The sequence below is a fragment of the Zootoca vivipara genome, chromosome Z2 (assembly GCF_965207765.1).
Source record: "Zootoca vivipara chromosome Z2, rZooViv2.hap1.1, whole genome shotgun sequence".
Classification (NCBI taxonomy): domain Eukaryota; kingdom Metazoa; phylum Chordata; class Lepidosauria; order Squamata; family Lacertidae; genus Zootoca; species Zootoca vivipara.
Window position 1 is genome coordinate 45,559,359 of NC_142585.1, and position 20,149 is coordinate 45,579,507.

General features: G+C 44.9%; 1 protein-coding gene across 10 annotated transcripts in view; it reads right to left on the minus strand.

Annotated features, from left to right (window-relative positions):
• The window catches only part of CDK5RAP2 (CDK5 regulatory subunit associated protein 2), a 128,526-nt gene extending 110,650 nt beyond the window's left edge, over window positions 1-17,876 (minus strand). For 3 of the 10 annotated variants that reach the window (XM_088665028.1, XM_060270291.2, XM_035113723.3), the window contains exons 1-4: window positions 17,360-17,876; window positions 13,653-13,720; window positions 12,023-12,090; window positions 9,071-9,181 (exon numbers count right to left, since the gene is read on the minus strand). In XM_088665028.1, the coding sequence (XP_088521154.1) occupies window positions 9,071-9,181; window positions 12,023-12,090; window positions 13,653-13,720; window positions 17,360-17,640 (528 nt within the window). In that variant the 5' untranslated portion in view covers window positions 17,641-17,876. The remainder of the gene's footprint in view (window positions 1-9,070; window positions 9,182-12,022; window positions 12,091-13,652; window positions 13,721-17,359) is intronic. The other 7 variants (XM_088665023.1, XM_088665021.1, XM_088665024.1 and 4 more) reach the window with 5 other exon arrangements.
• Window positions 17,877-20,149: the final 2,273 nt, after the last annotated feature.

A 20,149-nucleotide genomic window follows, 5' to 3' on the forward strand; every position in this document is an offset into this window, starting at 1 on the left:
TGGACCCTGCGGATACAAATTTAATTCGTTCCAGAGGTCCATGTGCACCCCAAAAATTTCATAAGAAGAGGCGCCACTTCTGCGCATGCGCACACAGCAAAATCCCGAAGTATACACTTCCGGATTTGCCACGTTCGCAACCCAAAAGTTACATTACCTGAAGGTAACGTAACCTGAGGGTCCACTGTACTCATCTGTTTAAAACAAGGGCATGGAAACCTTTCTCAGCCCAAGGGCCACATTCCCTTCTAGACAATGTTCCAGGGGGCAGATGCCAGGATTTCGTGGAGCCAGAGACAAAATCAGGTAGAGCAAAGAATGCATATTTAACCTTTATACAGTAAACTAGTTTTTATACATTTTTACCAGGCAAAAACGCTCATGGGGAGCATGGAACAGAGTTGGTGAGTGGCATGGCCTGGGGAGAATAGATAGTCTGGAGTGTTTCAAGGGCCAGATAAAGAGGTCTGGAGGGCCACATTCAGTCTCCGGGTCTGAGATTCCCCATCCCTGGTTTAGGAGAGATGACTAAATGTATATTTCACACAATTACATCTAATTCTTCTAGAGTTACTGTAAATGTACTCTGATACTGGAAATTTGGCTATAACCTGTGAAGAGCTACAATGACACAAAGCAGCAACCCATAGAGATGTCCCAGATTTGATCATCCTGGTAGGCAGAAAAAAGTTCTCATGTACTAGAGGGACTCTTTGCAGGCTGTCTTTAGCAGGCAGAGTAGTAATAGTAATAGTAATAATGACTTGCTGTTCAGGCTAGGACTTTGTCTTGGCAATAACAATCTTTAATGGCACTGGGCTTGTTCTGAGTGCACAGTCCAGCATCAGTGGTCTCAAACTAGGCAACAGATATACAAATGCAGTATACTTCTGAATATCAACTGTGGGGAATAACTCTTGTGTTCATGCCTTCTTGCAGGCTTCCTGGTAGAGTCCAGTTGGCCACTGTGGGAAACAGGATCCAGGACTGGAAAGACCTTTGGCCTGGTCCAGGAGTGCTCTTAAGATGGCAATTTCAACAATAAATTACACAGATTAAGGTTCTCATAGATCTGTATACATCAAGAGTCATATAATAATGCAATTCATAAATTCCAAGGCGATGCTAAAATACTCCCATAAAGAAAAGTGGGGGGAGAGCCAAGGACATATACAAATGTAAGAAGAGCCCTGCTGGATCAGACCAAAGGCCCATCTGGTCCAGCATCCTAGTCATTGTGGGGATGACGTGGGGAGCCCATATGAAACACACAAAAGCAACAGCGCTTCCCTTGTATACATACAGAGAAGACTCAGACTGAAGATTTGAATTGATACAGTTCATTTAATTATACTTTACATTCAAACACTGTTCAAATGTGTTCCAACATTGCAAAGGATTGTAATTTAAAACCATCTTGCTCCCCTGAGCCTCAGCAGTTGCAAGAGCTTAGCCACAGTGAGAGCAATCCAAATCCATTCAAACCAATCTTCAGTATTTAGGTAAACTATCACCTCTGGTTGCTTAAGAATCCCACTAAGTAAATTAGGTTCAGAGGCAGCCAATATCAACGGTTGTTACCTTACAAGCATTCATCCATTTATTCACAGATTGCTGCCTTATCTGCAGGTCTTCAACATTACTACTATTATGGTACATCTCCAGAATATATCTATCCCCTTGAACCTTATTTTCTAATATGAAGGTCACTCATTAAAGATTTCCCCTGACCTATTTCCGGTTATCGTAGGAGGATGAAATTGCACATGTATAATGATACATCTTTCCATAGGTAACAGTTTCTCCTGACATTTTTTTCTGCTACAGGTACTAACATGGAGTAATGTCTGAAAATGCAACTAGTTGAATGCAGAGTGGTCATCAGGTTCATGTACTTGAAAGGGCACACACCACAGGAGACATTCAATGAGATGAAAGGGGACTTATGGGGAGGATGCCCCATCGTATGACGTAGTCAAGCACTGGCATCATCAGTTCAAGTGTGGTCGGACTTTGGGGGAAACGGCTCCCATTCCTGGGCAACCACAGTCTGGCATTGATGAAGACACCATTCGGCAAGCAGAGGCCGCCATTTTGGAGGATTGCCGCATAACCGTTCGCCAACTAGCTACAGATGTCAAAATCAGTGTGGGTTCTGTAGAAAAAAATCATCCATGACCATTTGTGCATGGGAAAGGTGTCTGCACAGTGGATTCACCGGCTGCTGATGCCTTTCCAGAAGCAGGAACGAGTCACATGCTCACGGGATCTTTTGGCCATGTGTCACAAAACCCATGATGACTTCTTCGCCAAACTAATTATTCAGGACGAAACATGAGTCCATCATTATGACCCAGAGACTAAATCCCAATCCAAACAATGGAAGCACTCTGCCTCACCACCTCCAAAGAAGGCATGTATCCAACCGTCAGCCGGCAAGTTCATGCTCACGGTGTTTTGGGACCAGCGTGGAGTAGAGATGATGGATTTCCTGACAAAGGGTACCATTACCGGGACATACTACTTGCTGCAGAAATTGCTGAAGGCCATCAAAATCGAGGTGTGGTATACTGACCAAAGGCTCCTGCAGGATGAACACCCTGATTCATAACTCACATGTTGCTCAGACAGAAGCACAGTCCTGTGGCTATGAAATCCTTCCTCACCCCCCGTTATTCTCCTGACCGTGCACTATCTGACTTCCACCTCTTTCCAACCATGAAGTTATTTTTGAATGGCAAGCTTTTTCCAGACGATGAAATGCTGATTTCTGAGGTCAAGTCGTGGCTTCTGACGCAACCTGCCAACTTCTACAGATGAGGTCTTCACAGCTGCATAAAGCGATGGGAGAAGTGTGTGACTCTTGCTGGTAGCTATGTAGAGAAGGACTAATAACTGTGCCCAGTTTTAATTGTCTCAGTCCACAGGAAGTACGTCAGGGGAAATCTTTAATGAGTGCCCCTCGTATTTCCCAGGCATAAGATACATTTAAAGCACGGGTCAGCAAACTTTTTCCTCAGGGGGCCGGTCCACTGTCGCTCAGACATTGTGGGGGGCCAGACTATATTTTGAAAAATATAAATACCGTACCCTGCAAGCAGGTCCTGCAGCTGCCTCTGGACCTGGAGGAGGAACGCACTCTGCACATGCTCAGGAGCGCGTCTCGGCGCCACCCACTCACCAGCGTTGTTGACAAGCAGCAGCAGCTCCATCGGCCCATCCCTGCGGAGTTCCCAGGTGGCATGCATCACTGCGGCCCTTAGTCCAATGCTAGGTCGGCAGGCAGCACGCAGCACGCAGCTCACCCTCCAGCTGCTCCAGCGCAGCCGCCGAGTGCGCCACCAGGAGCAGCACCAAGCCGGGTGCGGGTACAGCAAACAAACCAAGCTCTGGCTGAAGCTGGCTGAAGCCCTGCGACATACCCATGGACAGAGAGGCCGGCGGGCGGGAGGCGGATCTGGTCCTACCCTTGCCCTAGAGTGCATATACCTACAGTCTGAGCCTTCCCCACTCGCCATCTGGCCCAGCATCCGCACCCACAGCACTTGTAGCTAAAGGGCTCCCTGCTCCAGAAGGAAACAAGCAGAGGCTAGAGGAAGAAAAAGCTCTGCCAAGATGCCTGACAGCAGAAGAGGCCACCCCCAAAGGAATTGAAAAATGGTACCTGCCACTCAGAAGATGGTGGAAGCTGTGTAGGACTAAAAAATGTGTGTGTGTATCTGATAAATTATATTCTGATTAATCACAGGTAGAAATAGGGGAAAATCACAGGGACACATCATCATAGGGACACAAAATCATGGGACTAACACAGAAATCGTAGCTAAGAACAGTTAAAAATGCAAAACCTAAGCAGAAGTGAAGCCTAGCGTGTAGAGCAGGGTTGGCAAACTACGGTCCGTGGACCGGATCAGGCCCGCAAGGGTCCTTAACCCGGCCCAGCCACTGTCTGAGCTCCTTGGAAAAGAAGACAAAAAAGAGGGAAGTTGTCATGCATTCTTGCGTGAAGTCCTCCTTCAGGAGGTGCAGGAGAAGGAGAAGGAAGAGGCAGAGTTACCGCTGGCAGCAAAAGAGGCACCATCCAGGGTGGGGGAAGGGGCGAGAGATTTATGTGGGGGTGGGAAAATAGAGAGGGGTTGAGAGAACAGGCAGGAGCTCTCCCCGCTGGCTGCATGGCAGCGATCTGGCCTCTGCTGCCAGCAGGAAGGCACTGGACTGCGGGAAGGCCTCTGGACTGGATGGCCCTTGTGGTCTCTTCCAACTCTATGATTCTATGGAGACCTTCCTGCAGTCTGGAGCTTGCCCCGCCACTGGCACAGTGGTGATTTGGCCTCCACTGCCGATGGGAGGGCCCCCATCCCACCCCCGAAAGCGCGGAAGAGGTGCCGGCAGCAGGAGGCCCAGCAGGCCACAACGCAACACCAAACCCAGGAGAGGACCCCCCTCCCATCCAAACAATTACTATCATCAGTGCAGGTAAGAAAAAAAAATATTTTAAATTTTATCATCTACAATACTGTCTGGCCTGCCTGGTGCTCTTACATGGAATGTGTCCTTTTAAAATGCATCTGTGGGTTATTTGTGGGGCCTGCCTGGTGTGCATAGGAATTCGTTCATAATTTTTTTCCAAAATATAGTCCGGCCCCCCACAAGGTCTGAAGGACAGTGGACCAGCTTCCTGCTGAAAAAGTTTGCTGACCCCTGATGTAGAGTATGCTTTACCAGTGTTTTAAACATAGAACTGATGAACTCATGTATTCTGCAGTGAATATGCTTAGGAACCTAGTTGGAGAATATGCCTTGCTTCTCACATGTTCTCTGTTCTCATTTTAATAAAGAGTTAGAAACACGGGAAGCTGCCTTATACCAAGTCAGACCAGTGGTCCACACTGACTGGCAGCAGCTCTCCAGGGTTTTAGGCAGGAGACATTCCCAGCTGAGGAATGTTGGTGATGGGACCTGGGACCTTCTGCATGCAAAGTGAGTTCCTTGATCACTGAGCTATGTAGATACAGATTTCAACATTAATATGCTTAGTTTGTTACAAAGCACTATTTATTACTTATTTGTTGTAAGCCGCCAAGACAACTATGTTATGAGATGGCATGCAAAGGCCACAAACAAATAAATTTTAAAACTGCAGCTTCTTCATGGATGCTGCCTGCCCATAGTGACAAATAAATGTTTACAATTCACCAGCAAACCAGAATCAGAACCATGGTTTGAGATGCATTCTGAAAAATATGACTTGTACTCCATGGTTACCAGTAATGATCCACCTACATATGCTGCATCAGGACATTTAGTTTAGGATGGTGGGGCTGAGAGGATGGAATATAAAGGCAGATGAGCAGCTCAAAATTATGTATTGGCCATTCCATGTCTGGAAGCTCAAACCATGATTTGGGTTCTGATCTATGGTTAGCACAAACCAAGGTTTGATGTGACATCTGAATTATGCCAGGCAAAACATCTACAAAATGAACAGTTGCTTTAAACGAGGCATTAGCAGCTGCAAAAATGGCACTCACTACAGGGAATCAGCAGCTGGATTTTTTGTTAAATAGGTTATTATCTCTAGCATTCATTTGATCATTTCTCTGTATGGCCTTACAGAACAAAGAAGCAAAAGAAAATGCAAGCAAGAGAAGTAGACAGCTTATATTAACATGGATCATCTTTCTGCTGCAGTTTGATGTGCAAGGATTATAATGTAATTTCTGAAAGCCTTTGTTTTACTGATAAAAGTGTCAGACCGAACAAGCAATTTAAATTAAGTAGGAAGGAAGCTCTTTGATTAAAACTCCTAGTAATGAAATTGTTTTATTTTAGTACTGAAACAGCATCGTTTAAGAAGTAATCCTACACATCATACAAAGGTCATTCAAAACCCCTTATTACTGTACATCTCATAGTTGAAATATAACAAAGGCATTCTAACACCTGGGAATTTATGTTTAAGCAAATCCAGAACTAGAATGAGAATAACTGGCTTGCAAAAGAGAGAGAGAGAGAGAGAGAACACACACAGAGTGCAGTCCTGTACATCTTTACTCAGAAGTCCCCCTGTATCCAATGGGGACTTATCCCCAAGTAAATGTATCAAGGATTGCAGCCACACTGTACAGGGGCTGAATTAACCCAGCCACAACATGAGTGGCCATGGAATGGCTTTATTGAATCAGGCCATCAAAGAGAAGTGGGACTGTGTTCCACCAAGACCCCTAGATCCTTTCCACATGTACAGTAGTACCTCAGTTTTCAAACAGCTTAGTTCCCGAACAACTTGGAACTCGAATGCTGCAAACCCGGAAGTCAGTGTTCCGGTTTGCGAACTTTGCTTCGAAAGCTGAATGTGCTCTGTTTTGAGTCCTGAGCTTCCGTTTTTACTCTTGCACGGCTAATTTGCATCCACCCATTGTCATTGAAATCTTCTGTTTCTGTTTTTACTGTTGCGTTGCTAATTTGTGTCCCCCCCATTGCAATTCAAGTTTTCCGTTTCTGACTGCAGTGTTCTGAGGTGATATTTGGAGCTTATATTTGGTGCTTTTGTTTTTGCTATTTATTTTGTGTGTTTGTTTTTGAGGCTTTTTCGGTTAATTTGTTTTTGTGACTGTGTGGAACCCAGTTCAGCTACTGACTGGTTGTGTGACTGTGGAAAGGGATAAAAGCCCCCATCCAAACAATGACTATCATCAGTGCAGGTAAGAAAAAAATCATTTTTTTATTTTTATAATCTATGGTACTGTTTTATTTTATAGTACAGTACATTGATTACTTTCATTTTATGGATCAATGGTCTCGTTAGATCAGGGGTCGGCAAGGCTTACCGGCCATGAGCCAGATCACTCCCATGGAGATCATCCATGGGCTGGGCGCAGTGCAATGCCAGAAATCATGGTTGTGCTTGTCCGCAGCACTGGAAATCAATTCTGCGCATGCCCAGATGCCAAAAATCACGCCTGTGCAGAAACGATTTTTGGCGTCTGAGCATGCACAGAAGCGATTTCGGGACCCACTCGGCGAGTCCCCACGCCGCACCGGTTTAGCACAGTGCACGGAGGACTCGCCAAGTGGGCGGCTCGGTTCAGGGGCGGCTCAGGGGTCGGTAAAGCAGTCTTTGTGGGCCGAATCCTGTGGGTTGCTGACCCCTGCGTTAGATAGTAAAATTCATTTTAAATTGCTGTTTTAGGGGCTGTTTTTAAAAGTCTAGAAGGGATTAATCAATTTTTCATTACTTTCTATGGAAAGCGTGCTTTGGTTTTGAAATGCTTTGGTTTTGGAACGGACTTCCGGAATGGATTAAGTTTGAGAACCAAGGTACTACTGTACTGCTAGTAAGCCAGATGTCCAGCATCCTATATTTGTGTGTCTGGTTCTTCCCACCTAAGTGCAGAACCTGACATTTGTCCCTAATGAAATTCATCTTGTTAACTTGAGCAAGTGGGCTGCCTCCTTCATCCTGGTCACTCCTCCTGCGCACTCCCTCCCTCCCTGCACAGCCCAGCCACCCCTCCTTATTTCAGACATCATGATATATCACTATATTACGATGGTTAGCTAGTAATATATCACAATGTTGAAAACCAGATATCACCCAACTCTACTGAGTGGAGAAGACATTTACAATGGAAGACCTCAGAGCTTCTGCCTCTGAAGCCAGGGTGGACAGGGGGTTAACAGTATTCTCCTCCCCTCACATGAACATTCAAGCTTCTTCTTCCTCAAAGGAAGATAGGCCCTGATCAGTGGGGTGGGCCATACTGGAGAAAAACTAAAGAAAGAAAATTGCAAAGGACCTATTTCACCACTGGAGGGTAGTGAACAGCCTTAACACACACACCCTTACAAAATCGGGTGTGTGATCCCACTGGAGGAGATTTAAATAAAGAGACACCATTGAAAAGGGGCCCAAGGCCATGCTGTGGCAGCATCTCATCCCATCCTCTCACTGCCGTTGGGCGGCTGGCCTAGGTCTCGGAGGAAGCCTGGCTGAAATAGCGGGGAAACCGGAAGTGCTGCTACATCTAGGAAATGGCTGAAGGAGGCCTCGGAGCACCCCTCCTACTCAAGGGGGGTGCTATGAATTGGGAATGCACTGGCACTGTTTGGAGAGAGGGTTGCTAAGTCTCACTGGTGATCAGTTCCCCTTTCCCTGGTTTCCTAGGCTTTCAACTGCACCACGTTGCATGCCCTCTGCCCCCATTGGCTGAGAAAGCCAAAAGGCACACTGCTTTGTCTGCTAAGGAGAGTCTACAGGAGGCAATAGGATCCTGCCCAACCTTCTGCTTGTCCCAGGGACAAGTGGAGCTACCTCATGAGGTCAATGTGACTGCAGCTCGAGCAGAGTTACATCACTGTGCCTCACCTCTCTTCTGAACAGCTCCACAGAGTGGGGGACGTTCCCACCAACCTGTGAAGCCTGGAAGTGCAGGCCACTGCTGGTTAAGCCAGGTGGGAGTGGCCTGGGGCAATTCCAGGTTACCTTCCCCTGAGCGCTGTTCCATGGCAATCTTCGCCCCACCCCACTTCTTCTGTCCAAATACACTCAATGAGAGTTGTGATGAAGATAGGAAAACAAAAAATAGAAGAAAAAATTCCTTTGCTCTCGTGAGCAGAAAAAAAGAGCCAGCTCTTCCCACTGGAGATAAAGACTGGCAATTACAGTAAGGTTTCCTTCCCTTCCAGATGGTCAGAATCACCCAGCCACCCAGAGTGCTGGGGTAACCCGGTCAGATTAGTGGCATATAAATAAAAGAGAGTCCACCAGACACACCAATAAAGCAAACCCAACTTGATTTCAAATTAAACCTCTGAATCACCACAACTCTTTGCAGTTACTTTACCACTCCTTTTTCCTGATTTCTTTTTGCAGATTTTTTTAAACAGCTAAGCCAACTGACTTTAAAACTATTCAAAATAAAAACAAATTAAAATAGACTGCAGGGTTCAAGGACAGACTTACTCATCACCATCTTCAACTAGAAAGCCTACAAATGCTTTAATGAATGAATATATAAATTATGTCTCATTTGCAGAAGCAAGTTATAAGAGATTTAAAAATACCTACAATTCGGTAGATGTCTTCATTGGTACCATCAAATTTCTGCTGCATGCGCTCTTCCAGGTAATATATGCGAAGTTTCAGGTTGAAATTCTCTTTTCGGAGCTCAATTATTTGCTATAACAAAAGAAAAATACCATGTGACATGCATACTGTACCAATCCAGCAATATCACGTGAACAGGATGGAAACAAATGCTCTCACAAGTTTATCCTGGAATATATAACAGTGCTAGGGAAAAACTAAAAAAATGTTGAGAAAGTTCTGTGTTTTCCAAGACTACCTGTAGAGCAGAAGTGAACAACACAGTCAACCTAGGCAGCCTCCTGAGGGAAACATGCTAGTGGTGGACAGAGCAACAAATATTAATATTTTACCTTTGTTCAGCAGGCAAATTTCTATAGACACTCATACACTTCTGTGTCTTGCATTCAGGCAAGTAACAGGCAGCGCCGCTGATGAGTGTTGCCTGGGGAGAGGGAGCATGCTGAGATGGGGGCATGGCCTGGGAAGAGTCCAAGGGCCTCAGAGAGAGAGGCCTGGAGGGCCTCATTTGGCCCCTGAGCTTGAGGTCCCCACCCCTGCTAAAGAGGGTGGACCAGAAACAATGTCACACAACCATATTAAAAACAGTAACTGAAAAGCTTTGGGGATCTCACCAATTCAGCTACTACACAAAAATAACTTTGAGAGGTTTCTTTGGCGATTAAACTAATCAATGAATTCTGTGTCATTATGAGCACACAAAAACTTAATTCATCATTAGCTCATGCACACACAACTCATTGTAACATGGGCCTCTCAAACAAGCAACTTCCTGCAACCAACACTGTGCTCCTACAGACACTTATTTGCCCCAAACAGAAACACCTACAATTAGTGCTATTTTTCTAGAAAAAGAGGTGCTGGAACTCACCATAAACACCTCCCTCATTCTCTTATAATGGTAATGGTGCCCATCTGACGTGCTGGAACTGAGTTCCTGTGAGTTCCCCCTGAAAGAAGCCCTGCCTACAATGCAAACACTTACACAAATATGTGTGAGAGAACTAAAAAGTTGAGAATTTTTGGACACATTGCGCAAGCAGTCTCACATATGAAAGAGAAGCTGATACTGCTTCTTGTGTGTGGGTGTTTTTCAAGGGTTCCCATTTCAGCAGAATGCCCCCAAGCTTCTGAACATCTGGCATCAAACAGATTTCCCACGCTGTCGCTGCATGTCTCATTTTCAATGCTTTGTTTAAACCAACAGCAAGAGTCCCATCCAAACAACAAGAGAAACTCCTGCTGTTTCTTACCTTTCACCCTGCACAAATGGGAGAGCACTCTGCTTCTTCTCCTCAAAGTCCCCTGTTCATGCCAATGGGATGTGGGAGAGGGGATTGGTGATAGTCATAAATCATGGTTAGCTACTAAGTCAACAGATTTTATATTCCTTAAAAATGTTGTTGAGAAAGAACAAATTGGACTTGTGACTAAACACTGCAGTGTGGACTGCTCCTATTCCGGATTCCAGCCAGCCATGCCTTCTTACAGCATGCACCATTCCATTTCCCCTCCCCTTCTGGTTTACTGCCTGCTCTCCCCAAGAGGTAATCATCATTCTGTGGCAACCACTAAGCATGCTTGCAGGATTCCTAGAGTTTTCTTTTTCTAATTTCAGTGTTCCCAAAAGCCTACTTATGTGCATGGATGACACTGCTTTGACTGCGTAATGGATCCATACTTGGAAAATGGCACACAGAACAGTGTTTGTGGTAGGAAACTGACAGAACCATTTTAGCCCACAACAGACAATTCTCAATGGGACGGGAGAGACAGGGGACAGGTAAATATATCTTCCTCTGAAGATTTTAAACATCAAATGCTTGCAGAAAAAAGGCAAACACAGTACCCTGAGGACAGCCTACATGGCTTGAGACTTAACCTTAACCCCCAACGAAGGAGGGTAAAATGTCAGAAAACTGCATTAGAGGGAAAAGAAAAAACTTTAATTTTTTCAAAAGAACGAGTTTCAAACATTCATCCAAATAAAGCAATTGCCCCATATCCCTGCTGTCTGCCAGATGCTTTCCAAATGGAGAAATCTAATATGTTACTAATAAAATATTTATGCCCATGCCACTGTAGTATGAAAGGCTTAGAGTAGGTATAGAAGTTACAAGCAATCTTGCTTAAGACAGACACACACACACACCAAATTCAAATGGGGCTTAGGGTGCAAACCAAACCCCAGGAGCTGCTCAGTGCAGTTTAACAAAGTAAAAGAGCCGCCGCCACATTTGCAGGCCTCCTGCACAGGGCAGAAGGGCAAACAAATCACCACACAAACCTGAATACTGCCACAGCAACAGGGTTGGCTTAGGATCCAAAGGATCCTGGGCTGGGTCAGCCCCTCCCCAGGAGGGCCCATATTGGGGCTCTCCACTGGTGGGTACATATGCCTCTGGTTGCACTTCCTCAGTGGAGAGCAAGCAGGTCTGGGCTTAGACAAATCCAACCACCACCACCCAGCCCAGCAAGGGGTAACTTCTGTATAAGATTGATGGGAAAGTGATAGTAATCCTTGCAAGACCTTGCTTATACACTGAATTCAATGCAAGCCTGAAGTAAACTCAGTTGAAAATTTTCAAAACCAGTAGATACTCTTAATTACCCAGAAACATTTCTGCCCACAGAAATAGGCATCTAAAACTTTCCATACTTATTTGTGAAATTATCTACAAATACAAGCTGTATTTTCCCAGTACTGAAACTTCTTTTGTAGATTAACTTAATGTATGCAAGAGCACAGCAGAAGCTGCATGTGCAATATAGGGGAAGAATGGGGGACGATAGGTTATTGCTTAGTCCCTTAACAGCACATTTGTAAATCACCTTTTCCTCAGTATATTCTGAACAAGAAACGGTCTGCTTCAACTACACACTTCACTGGGTGGCCAAAAGTCATTCACTCACATTTTCAAAGTCCTTCATTGTCCGTGCTCTAGTTGGTGACACTGTGTCTTCCGCCACATCTGGTAATGCTACAAGTTTCAAAAGAGAAAGTTGATTTAGATTCCAGTAAAATTTAACTTTTTAGCACTGTGCATACATCACCTTCAGTTAAGAAAGAAGAGAAACTAAAAAAGAAGTAGGTAGTCAGAGAGAGAATGGCAGCAACATCTAATTCCAGTATTTGTAAAGGCTTTATTCTTTTAACAAGCTAGCCAGGATCTGAAAAGCTACTTCAGGTGCTTATGCATACTCAGAAAGCTTTAGTGACTAATTTTCTTTACTTTGTCACATCACAAAACTGTTTCTGAAATACCTTCATTGCCCAAATAGAAAAGGCAGTATGCTATGCAGGATGGAGACAGGGTGATATTTGAGAAACAAAACACAAATTTCCCTTATGCTGACAGAAATACCTGTGTGATTTCTCAATTTCCTTGCCAGAATTATTCACCTGGGTTACGCGGCAAGCTACAAAGTGAATAAACTATCAAATCCTGCAGCTGCACAACAGTAATACAGAAGGTGCACCCATCTCTCAACAGCTCCTACATGGTTACCTGAGATTAGCGTTAACAAGATATTACACAGAACAGGGGTTGGGAGTGTATTATAGCCATATTCTCTCATGGACAGCATTACCAAGGGTGTGGGTGTCATGTGTCTGTGGTGGGCACAACCAGAAGCAAAAGTGGACAAAACAATAAGTGTGACTCTAACTTTTCTTTAAAAAGTCACATTCCAGCAACACAAAAACCAGAAGTTCCTATAGCACACACCGCTACCCCACACCCCACATATCCCTCTCTATCCAGTAAAGCAAGAAGCATTACCACCACTGAAAAACATGTTCCATCCTAGAGCAAAAACACTGAAAGAGTTCAGAACAGGGCTGCTGAGGGTCACAAAAGTCAGACAGGGAGGCCTGGAGGGCTATATTTGGCATGGAATGAAGTACTAGACCAGTGTTTCCCAAAGTGGGCAATACCTTCCCCTGAGGGGTGCTGGAACAATCCAGGGGACAGTAGTAGTCTTGTGTACAATTGGGGGGCACTGAATAAAGGGGGGTGGAAACATAAAGAGGGGATAAAATTTTGAAAAACTGTTTGTACATGTTTCATCTGTTTTATAATAGTGCTTAGCGCCAGGTCGGGCGCCGTTGTGAGATGGTGACAACACCTCCCCTGGCGGTCATGCTGGAGGCAAGAGGTTTCCCAGGCTTGGGTGAACCCTTTTCGGCTTCACCCAAGCCTGAGAAGTGGATCACAGCTGGCATAGCTATTTGCCTGCATCTTCCTGTTTGTTCAGCTAAAGAAGGTAGATTTTGGGGGGGGGTGTCCCTGACTAATTTTTTTCTGAATTTTTTTTCCTGAAAAGGGGGCAGTAGGCCAAATATGTCTGGGAACCTCTGTACTAGACTACCATCCCTGGACATAGCAATTGCATAGAAGAAGGAACTGAAATGCACCAAAGTCTACATTTGAAACGTCTTTGAAACTTCTTTCCCATCGCAGGTTTTGTTTTCTATACACACAGACCTAATTAATGGATTTTAAAAAGAGAGAGAAGAGAAGTGTCATTCCTATAGCTTTACCTCCATCACCTCCCAGACGAATTCGGACTTCATCTCCCGATGCATCAAGAAGGTTGGCCATATTCACACTAGGAAGAAGCAGGAGAATTCACTCGTGGAAAGCTTTTAGAAGTCAGATTCATCAATGCAATATCTCTCACATGTACATTTCCCAAATTTAGTTGGGATCACTCAAAATCATATATAAAACAGGAACACAAGAAGCTGCCTTGTAGCTAGAAATGTGGGGCAGAATATTTCCCCAGTGTTTTATTTTTTCACAGAAAATTTTGTTCCCAAATATCACTTGTAATAGTGGAACATACCAACTGCAAATATAATATTTGGAGAGCTTGACAGTTTGAAAATTTTCATCTTTCTTTATTTAAATAAAAGCAAAATAAGCATGCTAAATTATAACACTCTCTAGGGCACCAGAAATTTCCCCAGTGCAAATATGAAGTCTAATGTGCATAGGGGAAAAATTCAGAAAACTCACACCACTGCTTCTGCAAAGCAAGACTTGTGACAGGAAATCTCCACTTGATTGGAAGAAGGTGCTCTTGAGTCACAAAAAAAGCAGCTGGTACCCAGTTAGTTTGAACACTGTTCACAACTTATTTTGGAGTACAGCATCAAGTTTTTGTGAGAGTGCCTTTCCAGTTCCAAGTGATATTATTGGCAACCTGCTTAAGAATACTGTGCACCAAAAGGAAGCAACAGTCATGGCACATCACAGAGTGCAAGGTGCTTCAAGAAGCATGTGAGTTGGAGAGGTCCAACATGCCTAGTCAGTTCCTTTTGTCTAGATATGTTTCCAATGTAAAGTACCTGGACCGTTCTTAACCTGAAACTGTTCTTAACTAGAGGCTAATGGGCCTCTTGCTGCTGCTGTGCTGCTGGCACACAATTTCCGTTCTCATCCTGGGGCAAAGTTCTCAACTCGAGATAACTCTTCCAGGTTAGCAGAGTTTGTAACCTGAAGCATTTGTAACCTGAGGCGTTTGTAACTCGAGGTACCACTGTAATTGCTTGAGAAACAACGGACAAGGACTGCCTAGCCTCTGGCCTTTCTGGAGGCATCTACCAAGGTATAACCAAGGTTGGGGGAAAAAATAAAAAATCCTTCCAGTAGCACCTTAGAGACCAACTAAGTTTGTCATAGGCATGAGCTTTCGTGTGCATGCACACTTCTTCAGATAGACTGAAACAGAAGTCACCAGACCCTTATACATGATAAAGCTTTCTTTAGTACCTCACCCCTTGCTTTTTCCTCAACAGGTTTCCCACTCCTATCAGCCAATCACCCATTCCCACCACCCTTCTGAGTAATACCCTCACCCTCTGACTATACATAAGGGTCTGGTGACTTCTGTTTCAGTGTATCTGAAGAAGTGTGCATGCACACAAAAGCTCATACCTATGGCAAACTTAGTTGGTCTCTAAGGTGATACTGGAAGGATTTTTTAAAATTTTGTTTTGACTATGTCAGACCAATACGGCTACCTACCTGTAACAAGGTTGGAAACTTGATGCTGGGTAGGCCTTTGGTCCAATTGAATAGTGCTATGGGGTCACGAAGAGTCGGACACGACTAAACGACTAAACAACAACAATCTTTGCATTTGTAAGATTAAACCCAATACACTGTATAGCTAGAGTTGTCATCGCTCTCTCTCAATAAAAACAAATAAATTTTTGGATCTTAAGCTTTTTCAAGCCTGGAGAGAAGCATTAGTTCACTTATTAAATGTTTCAAAATCAAGTTCACTTCAGACTCAGTTCCCCCTTCCTGCAGTCTGGCATCAACAGCAGAGAAAAGAGGTAACCTTAACACACACACACACACACACACACACACACACACACACACACACATACACACCTTTTACTTGCTTTAAAAAGCTGTTTAGGACAAAGCCTTGGAGTAGGTGGAAAGAGGTGAAAGAATTAGTAATTTGACCATAGTTGTATGCTGGACCAAGGCTGCAATGCTCATCATGCTTGTTTGTTAGCAAGCTATTTCTACACCTGAGTCAGAAAAACCAAAAGGCACCTTTACAGCTCCTTTGTGGAAAATATAAATTCAGCACATTGGTACACTACTGTACTTGACTGTAAAAAGTCAACGTTATATATATCTCAACACACAAAGTTGCTGCCTGAGGTGGCTGACAGCCTTAATGGCAATTTGCAAGAGACAGCCTCTGAGGCTGGAGGCTCCACTGAACTCTTCTGGACAATACCAACATTGTGGGTGCAAAAATTTGTCTAGTCTCCTTCAAAAGCCATACAAAGAGTCACACACACCCCACACCTGCTCCCACTAGTGGAAAATAAGGTTACATCCCCCTCCACCCACCAAACCATCTTTGGTAGCACCTCAGACACCCGCTTCTCCAGCAACAAAAATACAATTGTTGTTGTTTAGTCGTTTAGTCGTGTCCGACTCTTCGTGACCCCATGGACCAGAGCACGCCAGGCACTCCTGTCTTGCACTGCCTCCCGCAGTTTGGTCAAACTCATGTTCGTAGCTTCGAGAACACTGTCCAACCATCTCGTCCTCTGTCATCCCCTTCTCCTAGTGCCCTCCATCTTTCCCAACATCAGGGTCTTTTCCAAGGAGTGATGATAATAGATACAACTAACCAGTCATGTGTGGGTGTGTGATTTAAAAAAAAAAACCAGTGGGAGAAAAAGATGGTTTTCTAAGAGGGGTCTTAACAAAAGGCATTAAGGGTCGCCAGGAGATTCATTCTTGCTGGTATAATCTTAATATTTACAACCAGATGAAGGTTTCATTTTTGAAATAATAAATTTTCAGGGTAGTTTTTACAGTTATATCAAAGAGAAATTACTGATTTGGTTATACTATTAGAAATACATAGACAGATAATTACGAAATTATTGTGAGTTTTAATAAGTTAACTGTTTAGACAACTTTTCTGCTGCACTTTATTGGAAGGAGAAAAATAATCATTTCCTTAATAACAATTTAAACAATTTATTTAACTTAAACAATAACATTATAGCATATGTATCCATGTTTGTTAACTGGTGTGGTTAAACATTTAAAACAAAAACAAAAACCTTAGACTGAGTTTTAGCACACATGAAAAACTTAAAACAAATCCTTATTTCCTGATTAGTAGACTATACTGTAACTTAAATAGAAAATTATCTTTATAAAGATTTTTCCTCCAAAAGCATTTTATTTGAAAAAATCCGATTTTGATTTTTTTTAAGTATCATTTTTATCCACCCTGATTAAAACACACAAACATTCCTTGCCAACACACACCTCTCCCACTGCCTTCCCTGGCAGCAACAGTACAATAGCCGACCATTTGATGCCCTTTCAAATGCCCCCCCCCAGGAGATGCGCAGATACACTGCCTCTGAGGCTGGAGGCTCCACTGTACTGTAACAGGGAACAACGGTGTGGGGAGAGGAAGGGACAGAGAGGGGAAGGGAGTGGTACTGGCCTTAAATGCCTTCTGTCGGTCAAGCCCCCACCTCTAGGAATATTTTTTCCTCCCACACCGTGGGGGGGGGGTATTAAATCTCTCTCTCTCTCTCTCACACACACACACACACACAACCTCTTTGCACGCCCGCGCAAACACGCCACGGGTAGTAAAGAGTTAGAATTAAACTCCAACTCGCCCTCGTCCTCCTCCACCCCCCTCCCTCCCTCCATCTAACGGTTCTAACGGTCTCCGCCTCACCTGCAGCTGAACTCCAACGGCAAAGTGGGGTCTTCCCCCGGCAGCGAGTCCATAGCTGGAAACACGGGAGAGAGGGAAGGAGGGGCGAGCAGGCGAGCAGCTGCTGCGACTTCCCCGGCGGCGACCCGAGCTGTTATTGTCCGAGTTTGGCGGCTGGCTCGGAATTCAAACGGCCTCTGCGGCCCCCCCCCGCCATCTTGATGAAGCCGCCAGAGACTCCCTGGCAAAAGCTGCTTAGTTAATCCTATCGCCAGCCGCCATCTTTCCTGCCTCCCCTCCATTGAGAGAGGGCGTTTTGAGCGCCATCTTTGTTAAGGGAAATATGTGGCACGTCGCAGTCGGTAGGCGGGTGAATGCAAAAGCGGGTTTTTGGGGTTTTTATTCTGGCGGGGCGGAAGCTGAGCCGTCATATTTGTTCCGGGTACGGCGCGCATGCCAACAAGAAGGAACGACTGGATACGGGCATTTTTTTTCTCCAGGAAGAAGCGCGGGGAGGGTTGGTTGCGGCAATCTGGTCCTGTGAAGAAGGAGGAGAGGAAATAAAACCGGGAAAGATTATTTTCTCTCCTGCCAAAGCAATACATTCAAAATACATTTAATTAGAATTGTAGAGTTGGGGGTTTCTGATGGTCATCTAGTCCAACCAACCCCCTGCAATGCAGGAATCTTAACTAAAGTATCCATGACAGTTGGCCTTCAAGGAGCCCACCACCTCTTGTGGGAGTCTGTTCCACTTTCCAACAGCTCTTAACCTCATAAAGTTCTTCCTGATGTCCAGCACTACACAATACTACCAGTTCTATGTTCCTTAATAATTAAAAATACTGCTCACAACGCTCAAGTCCCCAAGTAACCTTCCTCAATAGTAACAACAACAATCATAATAATAATTTTATTATTTATACCCCCACCAATCTTAAAACAAGATGCCACCATACAAATCATTAACTCAGTTATGTAGTTCTCTTTCACTATGCAAAGGCAGAAGTGATATTTCCTAACTTGCAAATGTGTTGTAATTACTGTATTGTTATTATTAAATTTTTGGGTTACAAAAGTACATGCATTGTCTATTTTCAGGTCATAGAGTCTTTTCTACAAATAAGTTACATGAGACATTATACAGTATAAGGTTGGGGGAGAAGGGGGGGAGGGTGGTAAATTTACGGTACACTCTTTTACTTAATCCAAGCATCACTTGGATAGGTTCCCTTTCTATTCATTTTTATTTCCTCTTGGCAGTGAGAGGGGGGGCAGGGCATGGTTGGTTGGTTGGCTGCAGTGAGATTTGTTTGCGTGGGGGGTGGGGTGGATTGTTGGGTCAAGTTATCCATCTTGATTTGTATGCTGTTGATGGGTTCTTGTTATCTTGTTGGGCTGTGCATGTAATAAAGGGGAGCCATACCAGGGTGATGGTGTCCTTGTCTTTTTGTCCCCATGTCGGTTTCAGTCTGTTGGATAGCTTTTCTAGTAAGGTTGTTTCACATACGATTTGGTACCAGTGGTCCGTTTTCAGTCCTGACAGGTCTTGTTTCACTACGTAATGATTTCCAACATTTCATGCAAAGCAGCAGTGTTCTACATATATGTACATGTACTGACAAACAATTTCATTAGTTTCTTCAAAACACTTATCTCTAGTTTTGTTTAGCATTAAAAAGGTAAAGGGACCCCTGACCATTAGGTCCAGTCGTGACCGACTCTGGGGTTGCGCGCTCATCTCGCATTATTGGCCGAGGGAGCCGGCGTATAGCTTCCAGGTCATGTGGCCAGCATGACAAAGCCGCTTCTGGCAAACCAGAGCAGCACATGGAAACACCGTTTACCTTCCCGCTGTAGCGGTTCCTATTTATCTACTTGCATTTTGACGTGCTTTCGAACTGCTAGGTTGGCAGGAGCTGGGACCAAGCAACGGGAGCTCACCCCGTCACAGGGATTCGAACCGCTGACCTTCTGATCAGCAAGCCCTAGGCTCAGTGGTTTAACCACAGCACCACCTGGGTCATTAAGCAGTCTCTTTTCTACACCTCCAGCAACTACAGTGGTACCTCTACTTACAAATGGCTTATTTTCAGGGGGTGTCTTATTTTTTTCCTCCTCCTGCGGCTGGCGTTGCTGCTGCGCCCATGGGTGTACCCAGCATGGGGGGCAGCTGCCCCCCCTACCGGTAGAAGCAGGGCAGCTGGAGAGGACAGGCAGGTACATGCATGCAAATGAAGTGCCGCGGAGCATTGTGGGGCAGCACTTTCTAACAGCGGAGGCAAGTTACCTCTTGAAAATTCTCTCTCATGTGAGAAAACATACTCTTATACCTACCACGAGCCACCTCCAATACATGCATGGATAGAGAGAGTGGGAGAGAGAAGAGAACACATTCCCGGGCTTGCTCTCCCCGGAGCGCCTGTGAGGCGACCAGCCGCCTGTCACTCACTGGCCCCCAACCCATGAGGCAGCGCCAGCAATGCGTGGTCCCCTCCCTGTCCTCCAGGAGCGCTCCAGGCGGGGCTGGGCTAGGGAGTTGCAGGGGGGTGCCTAGTGTCACCCCCTCCAGGCTGGCACCCTGGGCGGAGCGCTCCCTTCACACCCCCTCTGTTACACCCCTGCAGAGAGGGGTGTTGGGGAATAAGCCTGCCTATATCTATGTTGTGTCGTATTCTGCATTTATATGCTACCAGAGTGGAAGACAGGAGTGCCTGGCGTGCTCTGGTCCATGGGGTCACGAAGAGTCGGACACGACTAAACGACTAAACAACAACATGCTACCAGAATGTAAAAGAATGTGTTTATGAA